Source organism: Fulmarus glacialis, unplaced genomic scaffold (genome assembly GCF_000690835.1).
Source record: "Fulmarus glacialis isolate BGI_N327 unplaced genomic scaffold, ASM69083v1 scaffold31346, whole genome shotgun sequence".
NCBI lineage: Eukaryota > Metazoa > Chordata > Aves > Procellariiformes > Procellariidae > Fulmarus > Fulmarus glacialis.
Window position 1 is genome coordinate 6334 of NW_009219339.1, and position 23539 is coordinate 29872.

A 23539-nucleotide genomic window follows, 5' to 3' on the forward strand; every position below is an offset into this window, starting at 1 on the left:
AAACCCAAAGTTCTTTAACATTATATTTTAATTGAATTTGAAGATCTTGACATTTTTGTATCTTCAGTGGAAACACATTTTCATACGTAGCATGGTCTTGTGAAATACATAGAGTACATAAGCTGTCTTTATTTACTCCTGATCAGTTCCACAAGGCTAAGTTGTATATTGCTCCAATATAACCTATAAATGAATAATTGTTCCAAGTATTTCTCTTCCCATGGATGTCCTTTTCCATTAATTTTCTCCCTTCAGAATAGGCAACAATTCACCACTTTCCTTTAGTTCCTGTAAAGAAATACATACAGCAATTATTCTCAGTGTACATTTTGTGATTACACTAACAAGATTTCAATAGGGACAGTTTGCAGATAAGGAAATCAATTCCCTGGCTAAGGGCACGCACTAGATGACCCACTAGAGGTCCCTCTTGACCAAGACACTGAGGTTCATAATGTTGTATTTAAATTCTATTTTGTGTCTGTTTAGAAAGAGAGGAAACTTATTTAGTGAAAAGATACACCTTCAAAAGAATTGGTTGTTATCAACTTCACCAGGTAAATCCCCTGGTATATCTCCTTCTAGAGGTAATTCAAGATATATTTTAGGCATACACAAAATTTTACAACATCCAAAACGCTTCCCACAAAATGAAAAAATTACCATCCATTGACAGATTTCTGTTACTACCACACTTTAAAACAAACAAGACAGTAAGAGATTTGTAAGAGTTCTAAATAAGAGGCGCTTGCCCATACTATCTTGACGATTTAAATTCAAATTAGAAGGCTGTTAACTTAAAGAGCTAGATAACACCAGGAAATAGTTTTAAAATAACGTGTTGTGGAGTATATATTCTTTTCCCACATCTCAAGAGAAACAACTGTCTCAATGTTATTACATATTATGCTATATTACGGAATGAATTTTAAAATACTGACTACATTCATCTACCCATACAAGCTAGTCAGTGTGAACTGAATACAGTCCAACAATGCAAATAGACAAATTACATTTAAATATTAGTGAGAGAAGTATTTTGCAGCATCTCCGCAATGCCCAAGACTATACTTACTGATCACTGAAATAACCCACACACTTGTTAAATAAATAAAATCAAAGTAATCTATATAATTTAAGTAATACCAGTATTTTTAGAACTAAATGAGATTTATTGATTGTATCTTCCCAGGAGTTACAATGTCTGAGGAATTGGCTATAAAACATTCAGACAAGAATGGGCTCAAGAGTATTTGGGGTTTAGAACACTGTGCCTGATCTGTTACAAAAATCAAAAACCACAGTAAGAAATGCAGATCTATTTTTGTTGCTTCAGGGTCTGTTCAAACAACTACAATAAACCTTACTTTCTTCCAGGAATGAGACTGTTTGCTAGGAAAAAATGTCTCGCCCATCTTATTTGAGAAAAGCAATGTCAGAAGTAAAACTAGGAAGAGAAACCTGTAAAAATGCACCCACGGGGTAAAAATGGTCTTTACAGTAACAGTAACTGACTGCTGTCAAGAAAATACATTTCACTGCTAAATCTTGGCATATGAGAATGCTAGAGATTTAGAGCTTCTTTCAACTGTATGTTGAGCTAATAGAAGTCACAGTAAAAGCAACCAAGTCATTCCGTTTCAAGATCTAGGGCCACTACACAGGAATTTCTGTATGTTGTGGGCAGAAAACATTTCTACAGTTTTAAACAAATGGTCAATTTACATCTCAAAACAAGATTCTCCCATTCCTACCTTAACAATATCCAGGCCTCCAACAAGTTCACCTTTCACATATAATTGAGGATACGTTGGCCAGTTTGAATACGTTTTTAATCCTTGCCGCACCTAAGAAAAATAACCTTAAATGTAAACTTCAACTTTAGTAAAAGCAACAATGAAATCCTCAATGACGGAGAAGCTTAGTTACCTCTTCATCTTCCAGTATGTCAAATGTCTCATAATCAATGCTAGAAAAAAAAAAAAAAACAACCAAAATCATCTACTGTGGAGTTTTGCAACGTAAGACCCTCAAAAATTCAAAATGGGTACATTTACAAGCTAGCTTCCAAATCACTCAGAATTAACAGGTAATAAGAGGAAAAGAGTCAACACCTTATGCACCAAGAACTCTAATGTAAAATATGTCTAGTTCCATGGGAAATTCCTTATAATACACAGATGATAGCATAACGCACTAAAAAATTAAGCCATGTAGCTTAGGCTCTAATTGGCCAAAATGTGTTCAAAGTAATTCTGCTCACTATTAGCAAAAAAAAAAAAAAAAAAAAGAAAAAACCCGAACAAAACCAACAACAACAAGAAAAAAACAAAACCAAAAACACAACACACACTTTGGAGGTTTTTATTAAGGAATCAACCAGCTGCAGCTATTTCACCATCTTCATATATTACTTGTGTAAAAACACAGAAATAAAACACTTGTGTAAATTTGATTTCTCGTTGATTCATGCATGAGTTTTGGTATGCAATTCCTAGTATTCTAAGAACTGGCACTCTTTGATAACCAGCAAGTATGTAGATTTCTGCAAGTGGACTAGGGCCAGTGACAAGGAACAATGATGTGAGTAACTGCTACTTATTTCCAAGTTGTGTATTGATATTTAGTTATCTATTATCTCAAAAAGCCCATTCTAACATCTAGGAATCAAGACAATTGCTTAACCTCTAACTAGCAGTACAAATGAAACAGGAGTTCATTCAAAGGAAGATGATACTAATCTCTCTCACTACAGAAAGAACTGCTTTGAAGAGGAAAACTGAGGTTAGATAACATGAGAGGCTCCAAGATCAAGGAAACAGATGAAGAGGGACCTCTTAAGACTAGCTGCTTATCAGAGTGGAAGGATTTCTTTCATGTCAACAATCACAGCAAAAAAAGAAAAAATTCACTGTTGCAATAAACTCCTCAATCTGAGCAAGACAATCGCTATGTAGTAGTGCTAAAGCAGCATAATATCCCACACACTACATTTGACTTGGTATCAAATGAATGTAGTAGTGATTTACACTATGGGCTTTTGCATAAAGATACTTTAAAATACTCTTAAACAAAGAAAATGACATTTGGGGAAGTCTTCCACTAAAATTTTCCAAACTCTTTATTTATAAAATGTTGTTTTTAAAACAGAACTGGCTTCCCAAATTCAATTAAAAAAACCCACTTACGTACCCAGTACTATTTATGATTTCTATAATTTGCTTGCTGAATCCACATTTTGCCGTCTAGAATGCAAAACACACATATGTTAAAACATGTATCTGCTATATTTAATCCACAAAATTCTAAGTCCTCAAGCTACACTAACGCTATTACCAATTTATGGCTAGTGATGACCTTACTGGATGAGCAATACTGCTAATCCCTTTTTCATTCTTCTTTATACTCTTTGAGCTTTAAACAGTACTGAATGTCTCTTTCTTTATATATTCTCTTGAAATAAATGAAAACATTGAGAATATTAAATGCTTTCCTCAGTTGTGGTGTGAAATGACACAAGGTGAATCTGTTTTACAGGTTTGGCAATACTATCTTGAAAACTAGTTAGGTTTGATTATTTTCTGAACATTCAGAAAGCCAAAGCTATATGTATGATGGGTATAAATGCCTTACATGCATTTGTGAAATAGATGTATTTTATTTTGAGACATACGCTACCCTTTACTTACCATTCTGGAGAGAGTAGCAACCTATGGTCAACTGATAAATAGGCTGCATGTACAGCAACTCCCAACTGAAATTAATAATTGAAAGTATCTACTGCAAACTCTTCATATTGACAGCATAAAGACATAGAATACCCATCATTTTTCAGTCATTGAATATTTAGTCTAGACTATCCCTTCTTATTGGTGATTTCACTCCACCAGTAGCTCAAGCAAAATCAAAAAAAAAAAATGACGTGTTAAGCAACCTGCCCAAACTCTTGCTTTCTGTAGGCAAGACACAGGTTTTAAAGGAAGGTTTAGAAGACCTAAGCCCAACTAGCTTATCACCACTGTTTCAGTGAGTCAGCACAACCCACGGGGTTCCAGTGGCTATGAAATGGCTTAGTAAAACAGCCTGTAACACTCTTAAAAGTATCTGTTGTTAATACACAGAGAAGGCTCAGGGAACAAATGAGAAAATGAAATGGAAAGACAAGTCACATGAACGAGCTCAGCCGCCTACCACTGTATCCCTTTAAAAAAAACCCGTACAAACGACTCTCATAACATGCAATCACTAACTATAGTTATTGTTTAGGGTACACCACTCCAATGAAAAGTCTGAGTTAGGTGCTGTTCAAGTAGTTTTGACAGGAAGAATTGCAGTGCCTTGCTGTTCAAAAGGGAATAATTTATCCCCTGGTTACTTTGTTTGAGTACGCAACAGAAAGCAATGGACTGACCTTCTGGTTTACAGTCATTTGTTATTATTTTAATCCTAACTGTTAACAGTTGTCTGTCTTCAGTCACTGTCTTTATTTCAGTGAGCAAGATAATTAAGTGCAGCTTAAAGGCACCAGGCATAGACCATTCCATGCACGTGAGAAAAGAGTGGATCATTTACGGTATGTGGCATTATGCTTTAGCATTAAAAACATCTAGCAGCTTTTTTTAAATGCAGTTGTGAAGGCATAATGAAGTCAGAGAAATTAAAAAGGATAGGATACCCAATCCAATTAGGTCAACAGAGGGAAATTTCAAGACACATGCTCCAGAGATAAAGTTTTGGGCAACACTCAAAGTGTAAGCCTCAAGTAGGATAGCCATCAGAGGCAAGCACTCAGAACATCAGAAGAAAATCCATTATCTGCAAAGACAATCAATAACTAAGGCCAACAGGACATGCACAGTCCTTCCATTCATTCCTGAATTGTAAATCAATTGACAGACGTCACTGCAGAGCATCAAATTCCCTGATTTTACTGTAACACAGCTATCAGCATTTTAGCAATATATATCCATCAATAGGGACTGCTCTTCTATGGCTTGTAGAAGCACCAAATAAAAAGACAAACAACTAACTTCCCAGCACCATTAATTTTCATTAAGCAAGGAAAAAAAAATAATTGTAACTGTTTAAATGTAATATATTCTACAACACTTAATCTTACCTGTTTGCTTCCCTTCATAAAAAGCATCACAGGAGCTTTGTTTATCAAGCTCTTAAGCCTACAGAAGGCACAAAAAAGAAAGACATAAAACAGCTCGGTTATTATCCCAAGCTTTGTTCCAACAGGAAAACAAAATGCAAAAGTGGAAAGATAGCAACTGACAGCTTTACCAAATGCATTTAAAGCATTATTATAAGCAACTCTATTCATAAATTGCTTACAGTAACTCTAGTGAATGAATTTGAACCATCCTGTTACTTTTAGAGCAACAATTTATTTCTCTAGATTGACCTCTAAGTATCGAGCAGCAATAAGTTTAAGGAGAAACATCATTTTAGGATATTTTCAATAAAATATCTATATTTAGTGACATATTACTTTTTCACATAGTGAATATAATACTTAGAATTTCTCATTCTCTATGTGAGAATGTCTTTTGCAGAGTAAGAGCCATACCTATTGTCCATCAGTCATAAGATTTATAGACTTAATGGACTAAGGACTAACCACTACTGAAATTCAGGGATAGGTCTGTTTTGCCCCATTGTGCCCTGTCCACTTCTGGTCTACCCACACAACCCTCAGACCAGGGTTTCTTCCCCTCCCCTTTTGTAAAAGGCTTTCTGTGACAATTGATGGAAAAAGTTAGCAAACATTCCTGTCCAGCAGTTTCCTGCTAAGGGCAAACTACCCTCTATAAAATGCAAAACAGGTGATCATTTTCTGTAAAAGGTTGCTTTGCATGACTCGCACAATGCAAAAAGATTCTAGACTGGAGAATCCAGGGTCTTTGCAAAATAAAACTAAATGAAGTTTTGCTGGTGACATACAGCCTTTGCACATGTAAACCTCCAAACAATTTTTCCAACCAAGTTGTCTCTAGGTTAAAAAGCAACAGCAAAACTAACAGCTACAGCAAGGATGAGCTGCAGTAATCTGAGCTGGTTCCCCAGCTGCCAGATCTGTTTCACAAAACCAAGCTGATTTCCAGAGTCCATTTTCAAGGGTATTTTCAAGTGAAGAAGATGCAGTTAATTGATCGGAAAAATTAGAGAAAAGGAACATAATTTAGCATCAAATAGATTCGACTACTGATATTCCTTCATTTTATTAAGTCTTACATGTTTGAATAACTACCTTGTAAGGTTTTTCTCATGAGTGACTGCCAGAGTAAATATAGTTTGAAAGAGATATCAGTTGCTCAGAAGTTAAGTATGAGGTTAGCTACAAAGAAAAATTAATCTGTGGCATGGAAAAAGAACTTCCCAGTTGTCACCAGAAAACAGACCTCAGTGAAATGTCACGTGTTAACCCAAGAAACAAACACCTACTAAAAGAAGAACAAACTAGGCAACAAGAAGCTACTTGTGATTTGTCTGGTGAATTTTTTGCCTTCAGGCCACTTCTACATCAAAATTTGATAAAATTGATAAAAACTTCACACACCTGTTCAAAAGATGCTGCTGCTGCTCCTTTAGGGAGATATTTAGCTATACCAACAATTTTAATCTATTAAAACACATTAGGTAAGCAGAGGACATTTCCCATTACCTTCTTTCCCCAAACAGATTAAGCAAAGCAAAAAACTATGTATAAACTCAATAAAGTTGCAGTTTACGCATAGCTTTGCAAGTTTGCAAAAAGGAAGGAAGAGACTAAAGGAAACTTTATAAAATAAGTTTTTAAAAGGCTATACTGAGATAATCTCATCTTTACTTATAATTTAATCTCAAACTGCAAAAGACAGTGATTGGTTTTTGTGGCCTTGGTGAAACAATTTACAAGTTACCCTACTAACAAAAAGGTAAACCTCAGCCATAGAACAAATTAAGAAGAATTAATAAATACACAGCTGTAAAAGTACGTATACTTTATCACCATATTGAAATGGCTTGCATTGAATTATTTCTCCACTGTGCTGAGAAGACAAAAGAACCAGAACCAGTCACATCTAGAGAACTGTAAAACTTGCTCTTACCATCCTCAGAGAGCAAGAGGGAATCTGTGCTAACATATTTGCCTTCAAGGTCCAGGCCACCTTCTTGGTAAACCAGCCCCCCCTTTGCATGTCTTAATGGCACTATTCACATAAAAACTAGAAAAAAAAGCCACATCCACTAGTAACTTCTCAAACAGAATGACTTGTCAGATATCTGGAGCTTGACTGCCTGGGGCACGGCACGTCAGAATTTCAAACAAGAGTGAATCTTCAAATGGGAAGGTTAAAGGAGGACAAATTGGTTTCTAGATATTACATCTGATTCAGGAAGCAACACACTTCCTACTGCTGCAGCATATATTTGTGTTGCCAAGGTGAAAGAAAACAGGAACTGAAGGACATGAGTAATCAAGAAAAAAGAGGAGACAAGCCTAGATATTTTCTCTAGTGACATCAGTTATGAAGTCTATGCCAAGTGAAGCTAACAAAAGCTACTGATGTTTAAAAGATGATTTTTCCAGTTATCTTTAAAGAATAAAATTCTTAAAAGACAGACAAGAAGGAATCTATATATTCCTGGTACAATTAAAAATGAACAAACTACAAATACAGTAAGTAAAGCCTATTGGAACAGTATGGCTTAATACATATATGAGTTTAACTTTATATTAATTGATGCTTACTGTACAGAAAATGGAACATATTAAACAACTGCAGGAGTTCTGTAACTAAAGAAAATCTTGACGCACTTCTGACAAAGTCAAAGAACAGGAATTTATATAGGGGGTTCCCCCTATATAAATGAACATACAGGAAACCTCAAAAATAGAAACCCTTAAAATAATGACATAATACATCACACCTGTCCTCCAGCTTCTGTGCCTTCGGACAGACTGTGTCCAATTCTCCAGATGCCTCAAGTTCCTAGGGAGATTGAGGAGAAGAAAAATCAGATGTAAAAAGCAAGGAAAACATGCTTCTGACAACTACTAAGATTAAGAATTTCTCAGTTTCTAACCTTGATAATATCAAGTCCACCTATAAGCTCTCCAGCTACATACAACTGTGGATAAGTTGGCCAATTAGAGTATGTTTTCAGCCCCTGACGAACTTCTTCATCAGAAAAAATATCAAAACTGCTAAATGAAACACCATGTTTGTTCAGTATCTCCACCATTTGTTTGCTGAAACCTGCAAACACAAAAAGAGGAATTACGTATAATTTTAAACAAAGCGTTCCCATATCTGTACTAAACTTTAGTCATTTAAAAAATGCAATTCTTCCAGATAGTAAGTTCAAAACAGCTCCAGTGTGTTATTCTTTGCTCTATCAATATCCTCAAATATTATAAAGGGGCAAAAAAACCTGTTTATTACTGGGATTACAAAACCAAAGTATATGGACAGCTTGGTAAGCCTGGTGCTTCCCTACGTAGAGAGCTACACAGTAAGTAACCTTCATATAAGTGTCTCCGTTGTTCCAACATACAGTTAAGGCAAAGTTAAATGCATTTCCTTATTCTGTCTTTTCCAGTTCTTCTTCACTGAGCATTCACAAAGAATAACAGCTTCTCAATGACCATAACAGCATCTTCAGTAGCCTTCTTTTCATTCCTCTAATTGCACATCACTTGCCCTACCTATGTCATTTCTTCCTCCAGATACTACTGAACTTCTCCTACACCATGTGGATGAAGTTGACACACAAAGTAGAAACCAGGATTTAAACCCACTACTGTGTCACTAGTTTAACTTAGAAACTTGGCTTTTATAATGTTTCCTACTACTTGTGTTTAAGAGCATGCCCTTTCCTACTTCATGGTAAAAGGAAAATTCCTTTTTATTTTCTTAAACTCTTTATGTTCACGTGAGTACTTAATATTATTTTACTACCCTTGTGACACTTTCATACCATGTTTTGTTTTCCTTTATGACAGATCTTCTTTATGTCCTACTCTGCAATGCTCTCCCAGCAGGATATTAAGCACTGAATATTATGATGTAAACATCCAGATTTTATAAGTTTATTGTGTGGTCAACCTCAGAAGAAAAGTTTCTCCCTTCTTTTTCCTAAGAAAATCGTCACATTATTTGTAAGAAGTTGTATGTATGAAAATTTTAATATTATAGAATTTACAGTTTATAATCACCTAAATCTTCTTACCCTACAGGGAAACCCACAAAAAAATTTCATTTTCAAACAATTCTCCTTCTACTCTAGTTTAAATTCACCATTCTTATTAAAGTGAAACATTAACTTGATTTTTTTTTTTTGAAAGGAGATAAATTGTTGTTTAAATCATTAGTCTCTACAGAAACTCTTCAAAATCATTTTAAAAAACAAAACACACACACACACACCACCCACACCTAGGCTGTACCCTTTACGTCAACAAGTCCACTCTCTATGGGGTAACCTGAAAGGAAAACCTTAGACTGATGTTCAAAGTCACCTTCATCTACTTAACACTTCCACTGACACAGAAGCACAAAGGGTCCTCCAGAGAAGACATCAGCCTCCTGGATATTTCACAACGTATTGCAGATATTTACGCCGTAAGAAAACAGATGAGGTCTGCTGTACTTTACAACACAAGGAAGCCAACAACTTGATCTTTAGGACTGATGATCAAATCTTGATTTGCAACTCCACTGTTCCTCCACAACGTATTTGCTCTGCTATGAAAATTATGCTAATCAGGAAAAGACGCTAAGTACATTGCAACACACTGAAAGATTTTGGAATTTTGCTTCATTTCTAACATGTGGTCTTTATCCTGAAGTATTTCAACACCTGCCACTGTTGCTTGCATGCACATCCCTTCTAAGGAAGTAGAAGCCTCCTAGACAACACTATCATATGGTTTGCAAAAAGGATCCATGAGAATTTTTACATAAATCAATGTGATAATAATGTGTGTTTTATATCTTTGCCAACTCATTCTGTTTTGGATTCAAATGCCCTTGCAATCCTACCAATTCCCTCAAAGAATTCCAACAAATGCTGTGCAGACAAATGAAAACCTCTACACACATATTAGAAAAAAAAAAAAAGACAGTGCTTAAAAGCTTTAATAAAGGAATAAAAAAATAAAGAAGCTTTAAATGGTAAAAAGAATCAAAGTGCCATAGAAGAATAACCTTTGATTTCAGCTTGCAAGACCACCTATTAGTTTTTTGAAATATGGATTTTTACTACAAAGCTTTCTGCAGTTTTCATGATCTGCAATTTATTGAGATATGAAGTAGCAGTATTTATGTGTATGGCATCTAAGTTGCTTTTCTTTCTACAACTGAAGTGTTAAGTTCATGTACAGCCTGAAGTAAAACACAGATTCTGAAATTTTTCATACATCTGGGAGTTCATTAGTAAACAGCTAAAGGCTGATTGCTGATGGTTATTCCATCGCCAATATATTAACTCATTTCTACTGTAAGGAACTGGGGGAAAAAAAGCTTTATTTTAGCTGTAGGCAATTACATGCAAACTAGAAAGATTGATTGGTTGTGTTTCATTTTGAAGGGTTATGGTAGCAGTCTGGAAGTGTTACGCTCAGGGATACAGTGCCAGAACAGCTTTACTTTCATAACACAAGGTTTAGGTTGAATTTCTGAAGAAATGCCATACATGCATTACAAGGAATAATTAAATTGCAAACAAAATGTTTTAAGCAGTTATCTAGATGATCACAAATGCCACTCCAGATTCTGCACCAACAAAAACACCCTAAATAAGTTACGGTATTGATGAAGCAAATAAACAAATACTACCACAGTCCAAATGAATTCTCTGAAATAATACAATGTATGTAGCAACCACATACAATTGCCAGTAAACACACAGCCAAGGGGACAAACCTTACTTTACACTATGCTTAGCTGGCTTTTCCAATGAAGAAATTACGAACTACAAGATGATCTCAAAATAAACCACTGGATAGGGTTCCCTCTACTTGCCAACTCCACTAAAGACTCGAGTGCAAGTCTATTATTTGTATCAAAATAGATACAATTCAAAAATATCTTCACCTTTAAACAAGCATGGCTCCTTTTATTTAATTCTATTTATATTACTCCTACTACTGTTATAACAGATCCGTATCATCTTTGACAAAATGTTAAATTACCTTCACCTTGAAAAAGACTTTGTCTATCCTAGGAAGTTTAATGGACCCAACTTACTAACATCTCGCAACTACTGCCAGAAACTATCACAGCAGTCTAAAGCAGGAAAAATTAAGAGCTGTAAGTTCAGATGATTTCATTTGTTGCACTACATTTTAATACTTCCAATTTTAATACATACATCTATTTAGGTAAGTATCTCCTGTGTACTTTTCATGGGGTACCAGGGATCAAATGTAAGAACTGAAAGCTTGAAGAAATACCTACTTTATCATATTAAGACATGCAAATGAACGTGTGTTACACTCTTAAGTCGCTTTCCATATGGAGTTTATGATGAAGTACCTAACTATCCTTAACCTTGATGCCTCAATGTTTTTTTTAGTTTGTGCTTTTTGTGGTTGGTTTGTTTTTTTTTAAATAGCCTCACAATTCTCTCCTGTCAAAAATTCAAACACATGAGAAACAGTAAAGGGTCTTTTCTCTGCATAACTTTAAAATCTGCCTAGCATTCTGCCCAATGCCCTTTAGAAAGCCAGCTCTCTACTGAGCACCCACAGAACTCCAAAGGAGAAACAGTGTGCCTGTGCACAACTGATCAGGCTGATGCGGAGGCTGAATCAGGCGTAACGGAGAACCTGGGCACACAAAGAGTTCAGAGGAGACTCACCACTGCCTGCACAAAACCTTTGAGCTCACCATGGACATAGCAAGAATCATGCTCTACCCTTACACCTTGCCACACACCGGCCAAACAACTCGCAGAGCAAGCACAGCAGGTTCACTAACAGTAGTGCCACGTTAGCATCCAACGCAGTTAACATTAAGCATGCATAGCTGAATAATCTAAGCTGTAGACAACTCATGAGAATTAGGAGCTCGTCAGAGCAGTGCTCTATTACATACCAGTATTATAGGATGTATCAATGGATGCACTTAATGAGTCTACTTCAGAATAATCCAAAATTTCCATTCCTACAAAATTATCTATGAATTCCTAGGATGATACATAACTTACACACGCCTAGAACCGTATTGTTACATAATACAAATACAGAATTATCTATACATAAATAGATGGAACTTCATCAGCTCTTCATCGGAGCAAATGCCTATGCACAAACTGCTAGAATCCCAAGCTAATACACAACAGTACAATGAACATGAAAGTTCTGAAATCTGCGGTTATTTCTGAAACTATTTCTACTGAAGTGATTCTGGGACCTATTACTGCATTGAAATGGAACAGCAGCCTTGAAACTAGAAAGGTAAAAAGAAGGAGAAAAATAGAGTGTGCAGGTATCAACACAGTAGATGCCCAACACAGTATGGGAAGCTTCAGTACATACAGGATCTTGCACATCCCCTCATATTTCTATGACCCTTTTACAGCAAAATCTGAAAAAGCAGATTGTAAAATGGCATGCAAGTATTTTAAAAGCAGGTGATAGTACACTTAGGTACGGAGGGCAGAGGCAATAAGAAAAGCTGCACACAAGCCGTAAGCAAGTGCTTCATCAACCTGAAGGAGCCTGGACCGAGTTGCAAGACTCCTCACACTCTGCCAGGGCAGGATTTCCCTCTACAGCGCATGGCCCAGGTTGACATATGTTTGACTTGCTTTAACGACTACTTCTCTTTCAAAGATTTGATGTGCTTTAACCACTACTTCTCTTTCAAAGATTTGACGTGCTTTAACCGCTATTTCTCTTTCAAAGATTTGACGTGCTTTAACCGCTATTTCTCTTTCAAACATTGTTTCATGACTTTTACATGTAAGCCTTCCTTCTCGAAAAGGGCAGCACACACTGTACTAAACTCCCTCCAGCTAATAGTGCTTGACAGACAGACTCTCCTCCTTTCCTGCCCAATATACACTGCATCAGTCCAAAGCTTCTCTTTGTAATTCAACCCAGACAGGTCCACTCTGCAGCTTCACCACTGTTACCACTCTGCTTGGCTCCCTCATTTGTCAAGCACCGGACCCAAAACTACCTGAAGTTAATGAAAAGACTCTTTCTTACTCTATGGACCCAATCCTCAATTTCAGTAGCTAGAACTATATAGAACTACATAAATTGCTCTCCTGTAATAGAATGCCTTCACAGATAAAATGCAAAATAGCAGAGGCTGTTTGGCAAGCCGTGTATCACAAATCTGCATTATTCTCACTTCCCCAAATCAATGCGTTCCATATTGTTATCATTCCCTTTGTCCCCTCTAAAGAGTACATGGTGATATGACAATTTGAATCCTTCCAGATTAAGGTAAGTGGACAGAACATGTAAAATCAGTTTCTTTTAGGTCCTTTCATACTATTTCATCCATTTTCCTTTACATAGTTCTCCACTCAGTTTCTTCTGGAAACTTGCTGGACACACTCCAACAGAAAGCACAAGAAGCAGCTACATGGAGAAGTTTGCACTTGAAACTGTTAACTGAATTTAATACTTAAAACCGTGGTGAGATCTTCCGCGGCTGGAAAATTAGCAGTGCATGGATATTTGGCAATTATGTGAATATAGCATCAATAAATCGCCACACACAACCAAGCACTCATGGACTCCTGACCAGACACAAGTAGCACTGCGCTGTCTCTAGGCTGCACCTGCTGAGCCCGTACCAGAAGGGGGTCAAAAAGAGTAGTTCCGTAAGTCCTCATTTCCCTCCTCAAAGTGTTTTAAACACATTTAGTTCACATGCATCTCTGCCATAACATAGAAACATTTATGAGGTATCTTTCAAGCCTGCGCATGCTACTGTAATTCATGCACAGATGGACAAAACAGGTATTTTCGTTTTTAGTTTTTAGAGACAAATAACTGACGTTTTGTATGACAATTTAACTTTTTGAGCAGTTATCTCTTTATTGGTTCTGTAAATATATCCCACAGGCCCTTCTTCAGGAGCTTGGCTGTAAGGAGCAACTTTTTTCCCCCATTGCCTTTCCCTCCTCTCAAGTTTAGAATTTTATAATTATATCTTATTGCCACCATCCCCAGAATAAGACCTTTTCAGTCTTCCCATTCCAAGTGAAGCTCTGGAGATGAGGAATGGTTGTTTTTCCACACTGCGTTTTGCTCCTTGTTTTTTCAGGATGGAATATGGGCCTTAAGGAACAAAAGTATATGAAAACAACAGCACAGAAACTAGCAGCTAAATATTCACTCCTGTAAGATATCAGTAGAAAAAGACTGGTGGGTTAGAAGCAGACTGACAATTGAAGATAAACTTCAACAAAGGCAGGCAAGGATTACACTCAAAGGAGACAACCTGGAAAGCGTTGTGTTGTTAATTGCAAAACGATGACCCCAGAGCTACACGGGAACAAGCGGGAGCCTTCACCAAACAAGAGCTGCCAAGAGTGCTGTTTGGTCAAGCCATCTCCGTCCTACACCAGTGTTACTCTTCTGTTTACCTCCTGCAGCTCACCACAGAGGGCCTGACAAGATCAGTTCTGCATGCAATGCAACTTCTTGAGACTGCGTGAGCAGAAGGATGGCAGCTTCATAATACTTAAAAATTTTGTCTTTTAACATTTGTTCATGTGCTTTCCATATAGATCAACACTTCACGTTAGTTAAGTGAGAAAGAGTTAAGAGAACTAGGTTTAAGAAAAGGCATTTCCACTGTAGCAGAAACAGACACTACTGGTCTTTCAATTTTACCAGCTAGGATAATTTTATTTTCTTTTTCCAAATGACAACAGTAATCCCAGATGTTAGTTAATTCTTGTTATTCCTTGAATTGAAACATTTTCTTCAGACTATTTTACTTTTTCAACATGTGTAACGATGCACAAAATATGTCATGCATAAACACTGAGCTACCTCTGGAAAAGTGTGCCAGTTCATGGACAGCATTGCACATCACATTCTTTAGAAAGCCCCTAATCTCTGTGATTCCATTTCCAAAATTTAACTAAAGGAATAGCAATTCTCTAGCTGCATATAAGCAATATGAAAATACTTTCATTAATGTTTCTAGGTGTACAAGACGCTGTTGGGACGTATCTTCCCAAAACTGAGTAAATCTGACAACGAGCCCAAAGCAAGCGCTGTCACATTGAACACGAGCTTCAGAAAATCCTTACCACAGCGAGGTTCTTTTGGAGACCCTTTCATAAACAGCATGCAAGGGGCAGCATTGATGAGTTTCTTTAGACGCACATTAAGATCTTCTTTTGCACTGTCATTAGAGCCAGCAGAAACGGAACTGCTGGACCCATGGCGCTGCACTTTTTTGGTCAGCTCTGGGGCATGTGCACCATCTAATCTGTCAACTTTCTGAGAATTCTAAGGAAACCAAAACATAGGCTCGTGTTAAAGGATTAAATTCAGAATTTGTACTGTGATAAAAAAAATAGTAAAACCACCATATAAAGTATAGATTTTCAGACGCAGGGTGGATTAGTGTATTGATCTTTTAGCCAGTCTCTAGTTCCAGGACTCATACCATTCTGTGGGCTGGCTACTGTTAATGCTAGCAAATTTGCCATTAGAATAATTTATTAAGGAAAAAATTTTGAATTTTAGTATCACAGGCAAACATGACCCAAACAGACATGTCATTTCTACAAAAAGGCTATTTACTTGGGTTTTTGCCGTGTTGTAGAACTACAGCTAGACAAGAAAACATTACTGAAATTTTTTTGACTCAATACAAGGTACAACAACTAAAATAAAAACTATGTAAGAATCCCAAAACAATTAAGGAAGCTCTGAAATATTACATATAAAATGTAAGAACTATTTCTATCTACTTTTTTAGGTTCCACTGGATAGACTTAAATCAGATACATAACATCAGATGATGTTTCTTCACTGAGAAAGTTCTTAAGGTTCTGCTCTTCTGGTAGTAGTATTAAAAAAGTACACATATTAGGAGTCCACATGGAATCCATTTTCTCTTAAATCCATTTTCTCTTACCTTAAAGAATAAGAACGTTGGAACAGAACTAATTCCATATTTTTCAGATACTTCAGGCACAGCTTCAGCTTCCAGCTAAAAAAAAACCAAAAAACAAAACAAAACATAAAACAGAGAAAAAGATTATTCTCATAATCTTCTTTGAAGTTTCACTGTGGATGTCAATACTGTCTAGAATGTTCTTCTAGGCATTTTATACATTTAAAAAGGATTTGATGCAGAAGTTTGTGACACATTTGCATTTAAATGAGACTCACTGGGTTGGCGTGTCATCCACTGAGCCTACACAGTGTCAAAACAGGTTCAGAGGTTTTTATTTTGTTGCACATTTCAAAAGATGCCCGGAGGCTGCGAATAAAATTTTTGGTGCACTAGTGACCTAGTAAATTTTCAATCATATGCAGCTACTACTATATTGAAATCCATAAATCATTGACCCCAGTTATGTCATGATTACAGTGCTTATTTTCTGCCCACAGCAATTCTTGCTGTTTGCTCTATTGACTAATTTCAAGGGGCAGTACATCATGACTGACATTTGCAGCCTTCTGCAAATTATGAAGAAAAAAAAAGAGTGTTTCTTCGATAAGCTATTGATGTCTACTAAGTTTTATTTTTAACTCCTGCAAGGCTACCGAGTATTGAGTGGCAACCTTGTTGAGATTATTGGTTCTGATTTTATTCAGCGTTCAAATGCATACCTTGAAATTATATAATGTAGCAATTTGCCACGAAAATATACTTTTAATTAACTCAAATATGTGATTTTCTGGGCATAGCCTGAAAGCTTACTTAAGTGACAGAAGATCTAGTACAAGGTTATTTAAGACACTAGCTCTGTAACAACTGCAGAGTTAATGGTTAAAAAAGTGGTAATAGACATAAATGTTTCAAACAGAAACCTGTGATCAAGTGTATGGAAGAAAAAGCCTTTCAAATTCTTATTCTACAAATGATACAGTGAAGCATCAAGAGAGCTACTTAACAGTTTGCTCCTGCCCACCCCTGTTCATCCTTAGGTATTTTAGAAAATACTGTGATTGTTCTCACTATTAACCGAAATGTAGTGAAGTTCTGAATATTTTAGTATTACAGCATGTTTTGATTTGCTCCAACTACATAGGCTCTTAATGAACTCGCTAAATACAGAAGCAACCCAGCAGAGTAAGTCAAAACTGAGAGTCCAAGCTTCACCTCTATTTCTGTAAATCAATGCTCCAACAGGATCAACTGAGAAACTAAAGCTATAAATTGAAAGCTAGAAATAGATTCCAATTATCTATTCTCTTTCAAGTGGCAAATGATTAAATGACTTCTACCTATAAAATTAATTTTCTTTTCCAGTAAAATTTTCTACCTACTTAGATACTTACGTTCCACTCTGGTGAGGTTCACACATACAGAACAGATTTAATTTCATATTTCAGTAACTTGCTCTTACTGATACAACTTTCCAACACATTGTTTCTAACTGTTTCTGGATATAGACCCACTTTCATTTTAACCAAGCCAAGGATCTTAGAGTTAGGCTATGCAACAACTAAAATGAGAAATTGCATTTAAAAAGACTTCAAGATTTATTGACAGTTTTGAAGTTCATTTCATTATTACTTACTCTATTCTAGAACGTAACCGTTTATGATTTGCAAGGTGGTACACTACTCTTGGTCAGTCATCTGTAACCATCTGATGACTTAATAGGTTCTTGCCAATTAAAAGGCAGACTCTGGCTATTCTGGAATACAGACCAAAATCCCTCAAAGAACATCCAAAATCAAACACATTCTCCATGAGGAGCTCCTCCCCCAAAAACATACCAAGAAAATTTACCCAAGACTTTCAGTAGCTTATTTTCTCTAAACAAGTATGCCAGCAATGGGGGGGGGGGGATTATCTTAATTTTGCGACACTTGATCACTTAGGAACCTTGATATTAAAAAATAAATTACAGCTGAATAATAAGGGTTATAAATAATACATGAATATGAATAACAGAGAGGCAACTGAGAGTTTTCAAACTTGCTTGGCCCTATTAAAAACTATAGCAACTCTACATAAATTTAAGCATCTTGAATTTTCAAAATGTTGAAAATTAGTCTTTTGAAGCTCTAAGTAATAAAGTACTACCATTAAAATAGTTCTGTCCTTCTGTCTTACAGACAGAAATACCAACTAAGAGAGGAATCATTAAAAAAAAAAGACAAAATCTAAAGGCTGTAAGAAATCAAATTAAAACTCACACACAGCTGGCTGCTCCATTACTGCCTGCCCTCATAATCACAGAAGTGTCTCTTTAACAAGAGAAAGTTGTTTTAAAACGAATGGCATGTTGATGAAATGCATTCATTCTTCCCTCCACACTGGTTGTCTTACTAAGATGTGCAGACGACCTCACAAAAATATAGCATCTCATTTGTATTTATACCATCCAGCACTATACGACTGTCATCTTAGAGTGACAATGTTCCACAGACTTAAATTTAGCTTCCTTTAAACTTCATGAAGATTACTGTTCATCTTCAGTTATCAGACAGAAAATCTCTATGAGTTCTGAGATCTATTTAGCTAATCAATAACATCACAGGAACAAATAAAATCTCCAGCACACTTGAAAAGAACAGTGTTGCCAAATTAACCTCAAATCCAGGGATAAAAATCATGCTTTAAAAATACGGCTATCTACAGAACTGAAGACTGAGACCTTGCAGGCACAGAGAAATTTAAAAGCCTATTTGTTAGGTGGAGTAGCTAGTGAAAAAAAATCCTTCGCTGTATCTTAGTAGACGGATCTTCCCCCCCTCCGCCTTTAAAGAGCATGATAAAATGAAGGTATTATTTAAGTTTACAATATCAAGTTCGGACAGATGAACCTAGAACTTTCATCCCACAGATTTTTGATGCATCTCTTGCATATGTTCAACTCACATCCTTAAACGTGAGGTCATAAAGGAACTTCAAAAAAAACTTTATTCGTATTTTGTAATATTTTACTCATACTTTGTGATAATGACTCTCCTGTGTTTAAAACAAGCTCAACTGCCTGACTTACCTTCACAAACGTAACCTGTGTGTGTTCCTTTGCTAGTGCCGCCATAACCTCATTCATTTGAGCACACTGAGGAGCCCATGGTGCCCAGAAGTGGACAACTACAAGGGACCTATAAAAAAAAAAGAGTAACAGCATTTATTTTTAAAAAGAATCATGCAATATAAAATTTTGATATGCCATGCCAAAAAAAACCCACAAACAAACAAAAAACAAACACCAAAAAAACCCCACCACCCACACTACCTCCCTGAGAAAAAAAAAAAAAACAAGTGAAACCAGGAACATTTTCTATGACTTGCACAGAGGAGGACTTTAAAGCTTTTTCAGGAAACATTCCAAAACCCAACCAGCACTGTTAAGGAAATGCAATACAAAGAAAAACGTCATCCTGTATTTTGATAGTAAAAGATCATTTCATATGAATGTCAGGCAGGAAGAAGAACAAGCAGAAACACTAAAGATCAAGTCATGCACTACAGGACACAGATTTTGAAGCACCTGTAGGCCAAGCACTCAGAATCGCTCTTGGCCATCCCGCATCTCTTCCCAGGCAAGCTTTCTATCTTCAGAAGCTTCAGGAGCTCCAGACTCAGCAGCTTCACGGTAGAGGCTGCAACATTGCTTTTCTCCTCTCAGTGCCACTATTGCCTCTTTACTACTTATCCAGGAAATAAGGTAGCAACTTTTCAAGTCTACTGGGACTTTTATATGTATGAGAATACCCAGTCACAACAGACAGAAAATTTTACAATGAAAAAAGCAGGAGCAGTTCAATATTTCAGAAGAGGGACCAAGCTCTGACGCAGAGAATCATCAAGAGCTTTGCTCCAGGATTGGTTTTCCTGTATTTGTTCACCACATTTGAAATACCAATTTTGAGACCTCCTCCAATATCCTTCTTAACGGTGTCAGTAAACAGCGCACACGTTAAAAGCTCAGAGAAGTTGTTAAAAAAGTATCAAGGATAAAGAAAAATACTTTTTTTTTAATCAAGTTTTATGACAAAACAGTCTAATCTACTTAGATCTACTACAGCTTTTACAATTACAGAAAATGAAGCTGTCAAGCTGTCATTGCAACTGCACAATGCCTGTACGCTTAAAAACATAATTTTTACATCTGTTGGAGTACAAGAAGGACAAGAGAATACTTCCACTGGCTAAAAACAAACAGTGAAAGAAAGGAGAACAGAGAACATAAAAGTAGTATAGTGGCTACGCATCATGCCAAAGCATTAATAAATAACTTGATGCACTCTCCTTCCATTAACTGAAACCAGGAATGCATACTCTTCCACTGCTACCAAGAAGTATTTCCAAGTGCTCAATTTAATTTAGCGTGCATAGCGGGACACATCTGATCACATGAATGTCAGCTCATGACAAGCAGAGGAGGAATAATCACATAGTTATTTAATCCTCATTCTTCCAGAGCCTATTCTTTCCTTACCAACATATAGCTGCAATGCACTTAATTTTTATCTTCATGAAGAACATACTTTAAATTAATTTGCACCGAGGGTTTAGGGGGGGGTAGAGGGGGGGTGTTGTTGACAAATTCGTTCACAGAACAATTCTAATTTTGCAATTAGACTGCCCTCTTGGTATCTGAGCACTTTAAACTTGAAAAATAGCACGAGTAATTCAAAACGTTAAGAAAGGAAGAAAATAGAGAGTTAGCACAATGAAGCAGATAAGTGATTCTAAACAAAGTATTTCTTACATTCAACCAAGATATTTCTAAAAGCTCTACTATTATCTATAAAAGAGGACTGTAACAAAAAACTTATGACAAGTCCCAAAGTTTCTCTTCCTGTATCATTTTATATTTCACATTTTGGAGGAAAAGCTGTGAGCCCAAAAATAAAATTAACTTCTTTAATACAAATTTTTAAAAACTTTAGTAGCAGAAGAAAAATCAGAAGGACATATGACACATTTTCTATGGAGAAACAAAAAGTCCAAAGTCTTGTTTCTGTAGTGTATTACAAAAAAAAAAAAAGAAGGTTGAGACAGACTCACAAACTATACCTTTAAACAGTCTATTGACTAGAACCAAAATAGCAAGACATTCTCTAATTGGGATATTCACAAAATAATTACTCTATAGGCCACCCTCCTTTTGGGCCAAGACAGAAGTATTTTGTAAGTATTTATAATCTTCCTGACAGGCAGCCCAAGCTACTTGGTTTTATAAGCTGATTCTTCTAAAAAATAGTCTAAGTAAAACAATAGATTACAGAGCAGTAAGTGGTTCAATAATTTTGAAGACATTGGCTCAGTTCATCTTTTGCAACCATAAAAATCTAGATGCATTTTGAAAAAAATTAAACCTTGAAATTTACGCTCATTCCATAACACAAAGCTTACTAACAACTTGATGTCAGAAGGACTACTTTTCTGAAACAAGAACTCCTATGAAATTAAGTGTCAACATAAAATGCTGGCAGTTGCAGCTGATTAGTGGTAATTCTATTCTTTTGGAAAAATCAGAAAGTCCATTTGAAAAAAAAAAAAAATTAGCAGTAAAATGGCATTAGGTCTAGCCTTAAAAATTCAGCATATTTTTTGTCTTAAGCTTTATCTTTCAAGAGAAAAACACTTCCTTGAAGAAACTTTCTCCTTTCCCACTTTAAGTGAATATTTAAAACTACTTTTTTACACCATTAATTTTCAAATTCACTTGATAATCTAAATATAAAAGGTACCTTAAGTCAGCCAACGTATATTTTTAAAGTTCTACCACCATCCAGAAACAAGGAGATCGTTAAAAAAAAAAAAACAAAAAACAAAAAACAACTATGATTTGGGGGATTTGTTATGTTCTGTGAGTGCAGATTTGTTTGGTTTCTTAGCAGTAACAAAAAACAAAGCCAAATATTTTCAAATTAAGCAGAGGAAGAGAGTTGTCAGTACTATCAACTCACCTTAGGAGCAAAAAAAAATGCATAAACTAATCAAGTCCATTAAAGAGAAAACTGAATCATGTTCTGTGGACATAGGGAATGAGAGAATTACTGGGAGTTTTATTGAAAATAACTTCAAAATATTGTATTTGTTCTTGAAGCCGTTTTCATTTCAATATGTGTACGTGTGTGTGCATGTGAAAGAAAGAGTTTCCTCTGGGATGTCCCCACACAACAATTCAGTTGAAGAATAATTCCAGAAAGGAAAACTGAAAGTCACGCAGCAAGTTTCGAAGAATCTAGTTTCTTCTTCCCATAATCAACACTTATCAATGTTTCCTTATGTCGTCTTTAAGAATGTGATGCTGGTAGTTTCATCATCCTTTTTAAACCACTCATTTAAATCAGTTTTCTCTCCTTATTTGTTTAAAGGCCACTTGCTAATGCAGCAGTTAAATGACATGGAAATATTTTTGACACAGCACCTCATTTTAATGTGCCTTACAAGACCTAGTTAAATACATACTCAGCTAGCGGATTAAAAGATACAATAATAGTTACTACACCTTTGATTCAACAAGACAAACAAGCAAAGCTTGTAGCCAAACCTGTAAGACGCCTGAGTACCTGCCTGTCTTTAACTGCAGTATTAGTCATTGAGACTCTTTCCTACCAAAGCAAAACATGTGCAGTTTTCCCCCAAAGAATCAGTGCCCAAGACTTCTAGTATCAGACCAAGAGCCACTGCCCAGCGGCTACGGAGAATCAGTGGTCCATGCCGAGAGACACCAATGGAAAGAGAGCCCTGCTACTCATTATTAGAGCATAAAACCAGATTAATGAGAAGCCAGCCCCATCACATGAGATGAACAATTTCGGTTTGCACTTTCTCAATCATAGAATCATTAAGGTTGGAAAAGACCTCTAAGATCATCGAGTCCAACCGTCAACCCAACACCCCCATGCCCACTAAACCATGTCCCTAAGCGCCTCATCTACACGTTTTTTAAATACCTCCAGGGATGGTGACTCCACCACTTCCCTGGGCAGCCCGTTCCAAGGCCTGACCACTCTTTCAGTAAAGAAATTTTTCCTAATGTCCAATCTAAATAAACAATCTAAATAACAACCTAATGCTGCTGTTTTCATTGAAAATGTTGTACAGCAATTGTTTTGTTGACACCTTAGAGCTCAGGAGAAAAAAAATATTCTTAGGTTGCATGAAGGTTCTGTTTTGCATAACTTTCCTGCCAATCTGCCCACTGAGGCCCCCCGTCCCTGCAGCAGGTTTTGCAGCTGCAGCAGTCCTCTGAGCGCCTGAGCTCTCCCAGCGACTCACAAACTCTGCCTGAGGAAACGGGTCCTTAAAAAATAATCTGTCAAAAAACAAACCCGAAGTCCTTGTCCACTCTACCGTTCGGTTCTTTTTTTATTTCCCCGCGAAGGTCTTTAGCTTTGAGGCTGTACCGGGCC

At 36.3% G+C, this 23539-nt stretch overlaps 1 protein-coding gene across 1 annotated transcript; it reads right to left on the minus strand.

Moving 5' to 3' along the window:
* Positions 1-12: 12 nt before the first annotated feature.
* GLRX3 (glutaredoxin 3) lies at positions 13-19694 on the minus strand. Its single transcript, XM_009580341.1, has 11 exons — positions 19660-19694; positions 19162-19270; positions 16113-16187; positions 15277-15478; positions 8077-8249; positions 7921-7982; positions 5120-5177; positions 3193-3245; positions 1930-1969; positions 1755-1847; positions 13-288 (listed from the first exon to the last, which is right to left on the minus strand). Exons 1-11 carry the CDS (start codon positions 19692-19694, stop codon positions 238-240), a joined length of 951 nt encoding a protein of 316 aa, XP_009578636.1. The 3' UTR covers positions 13-237.
* Between the last annotated feature and the right edge of the window lie 3845 nt (positions 19695-23539).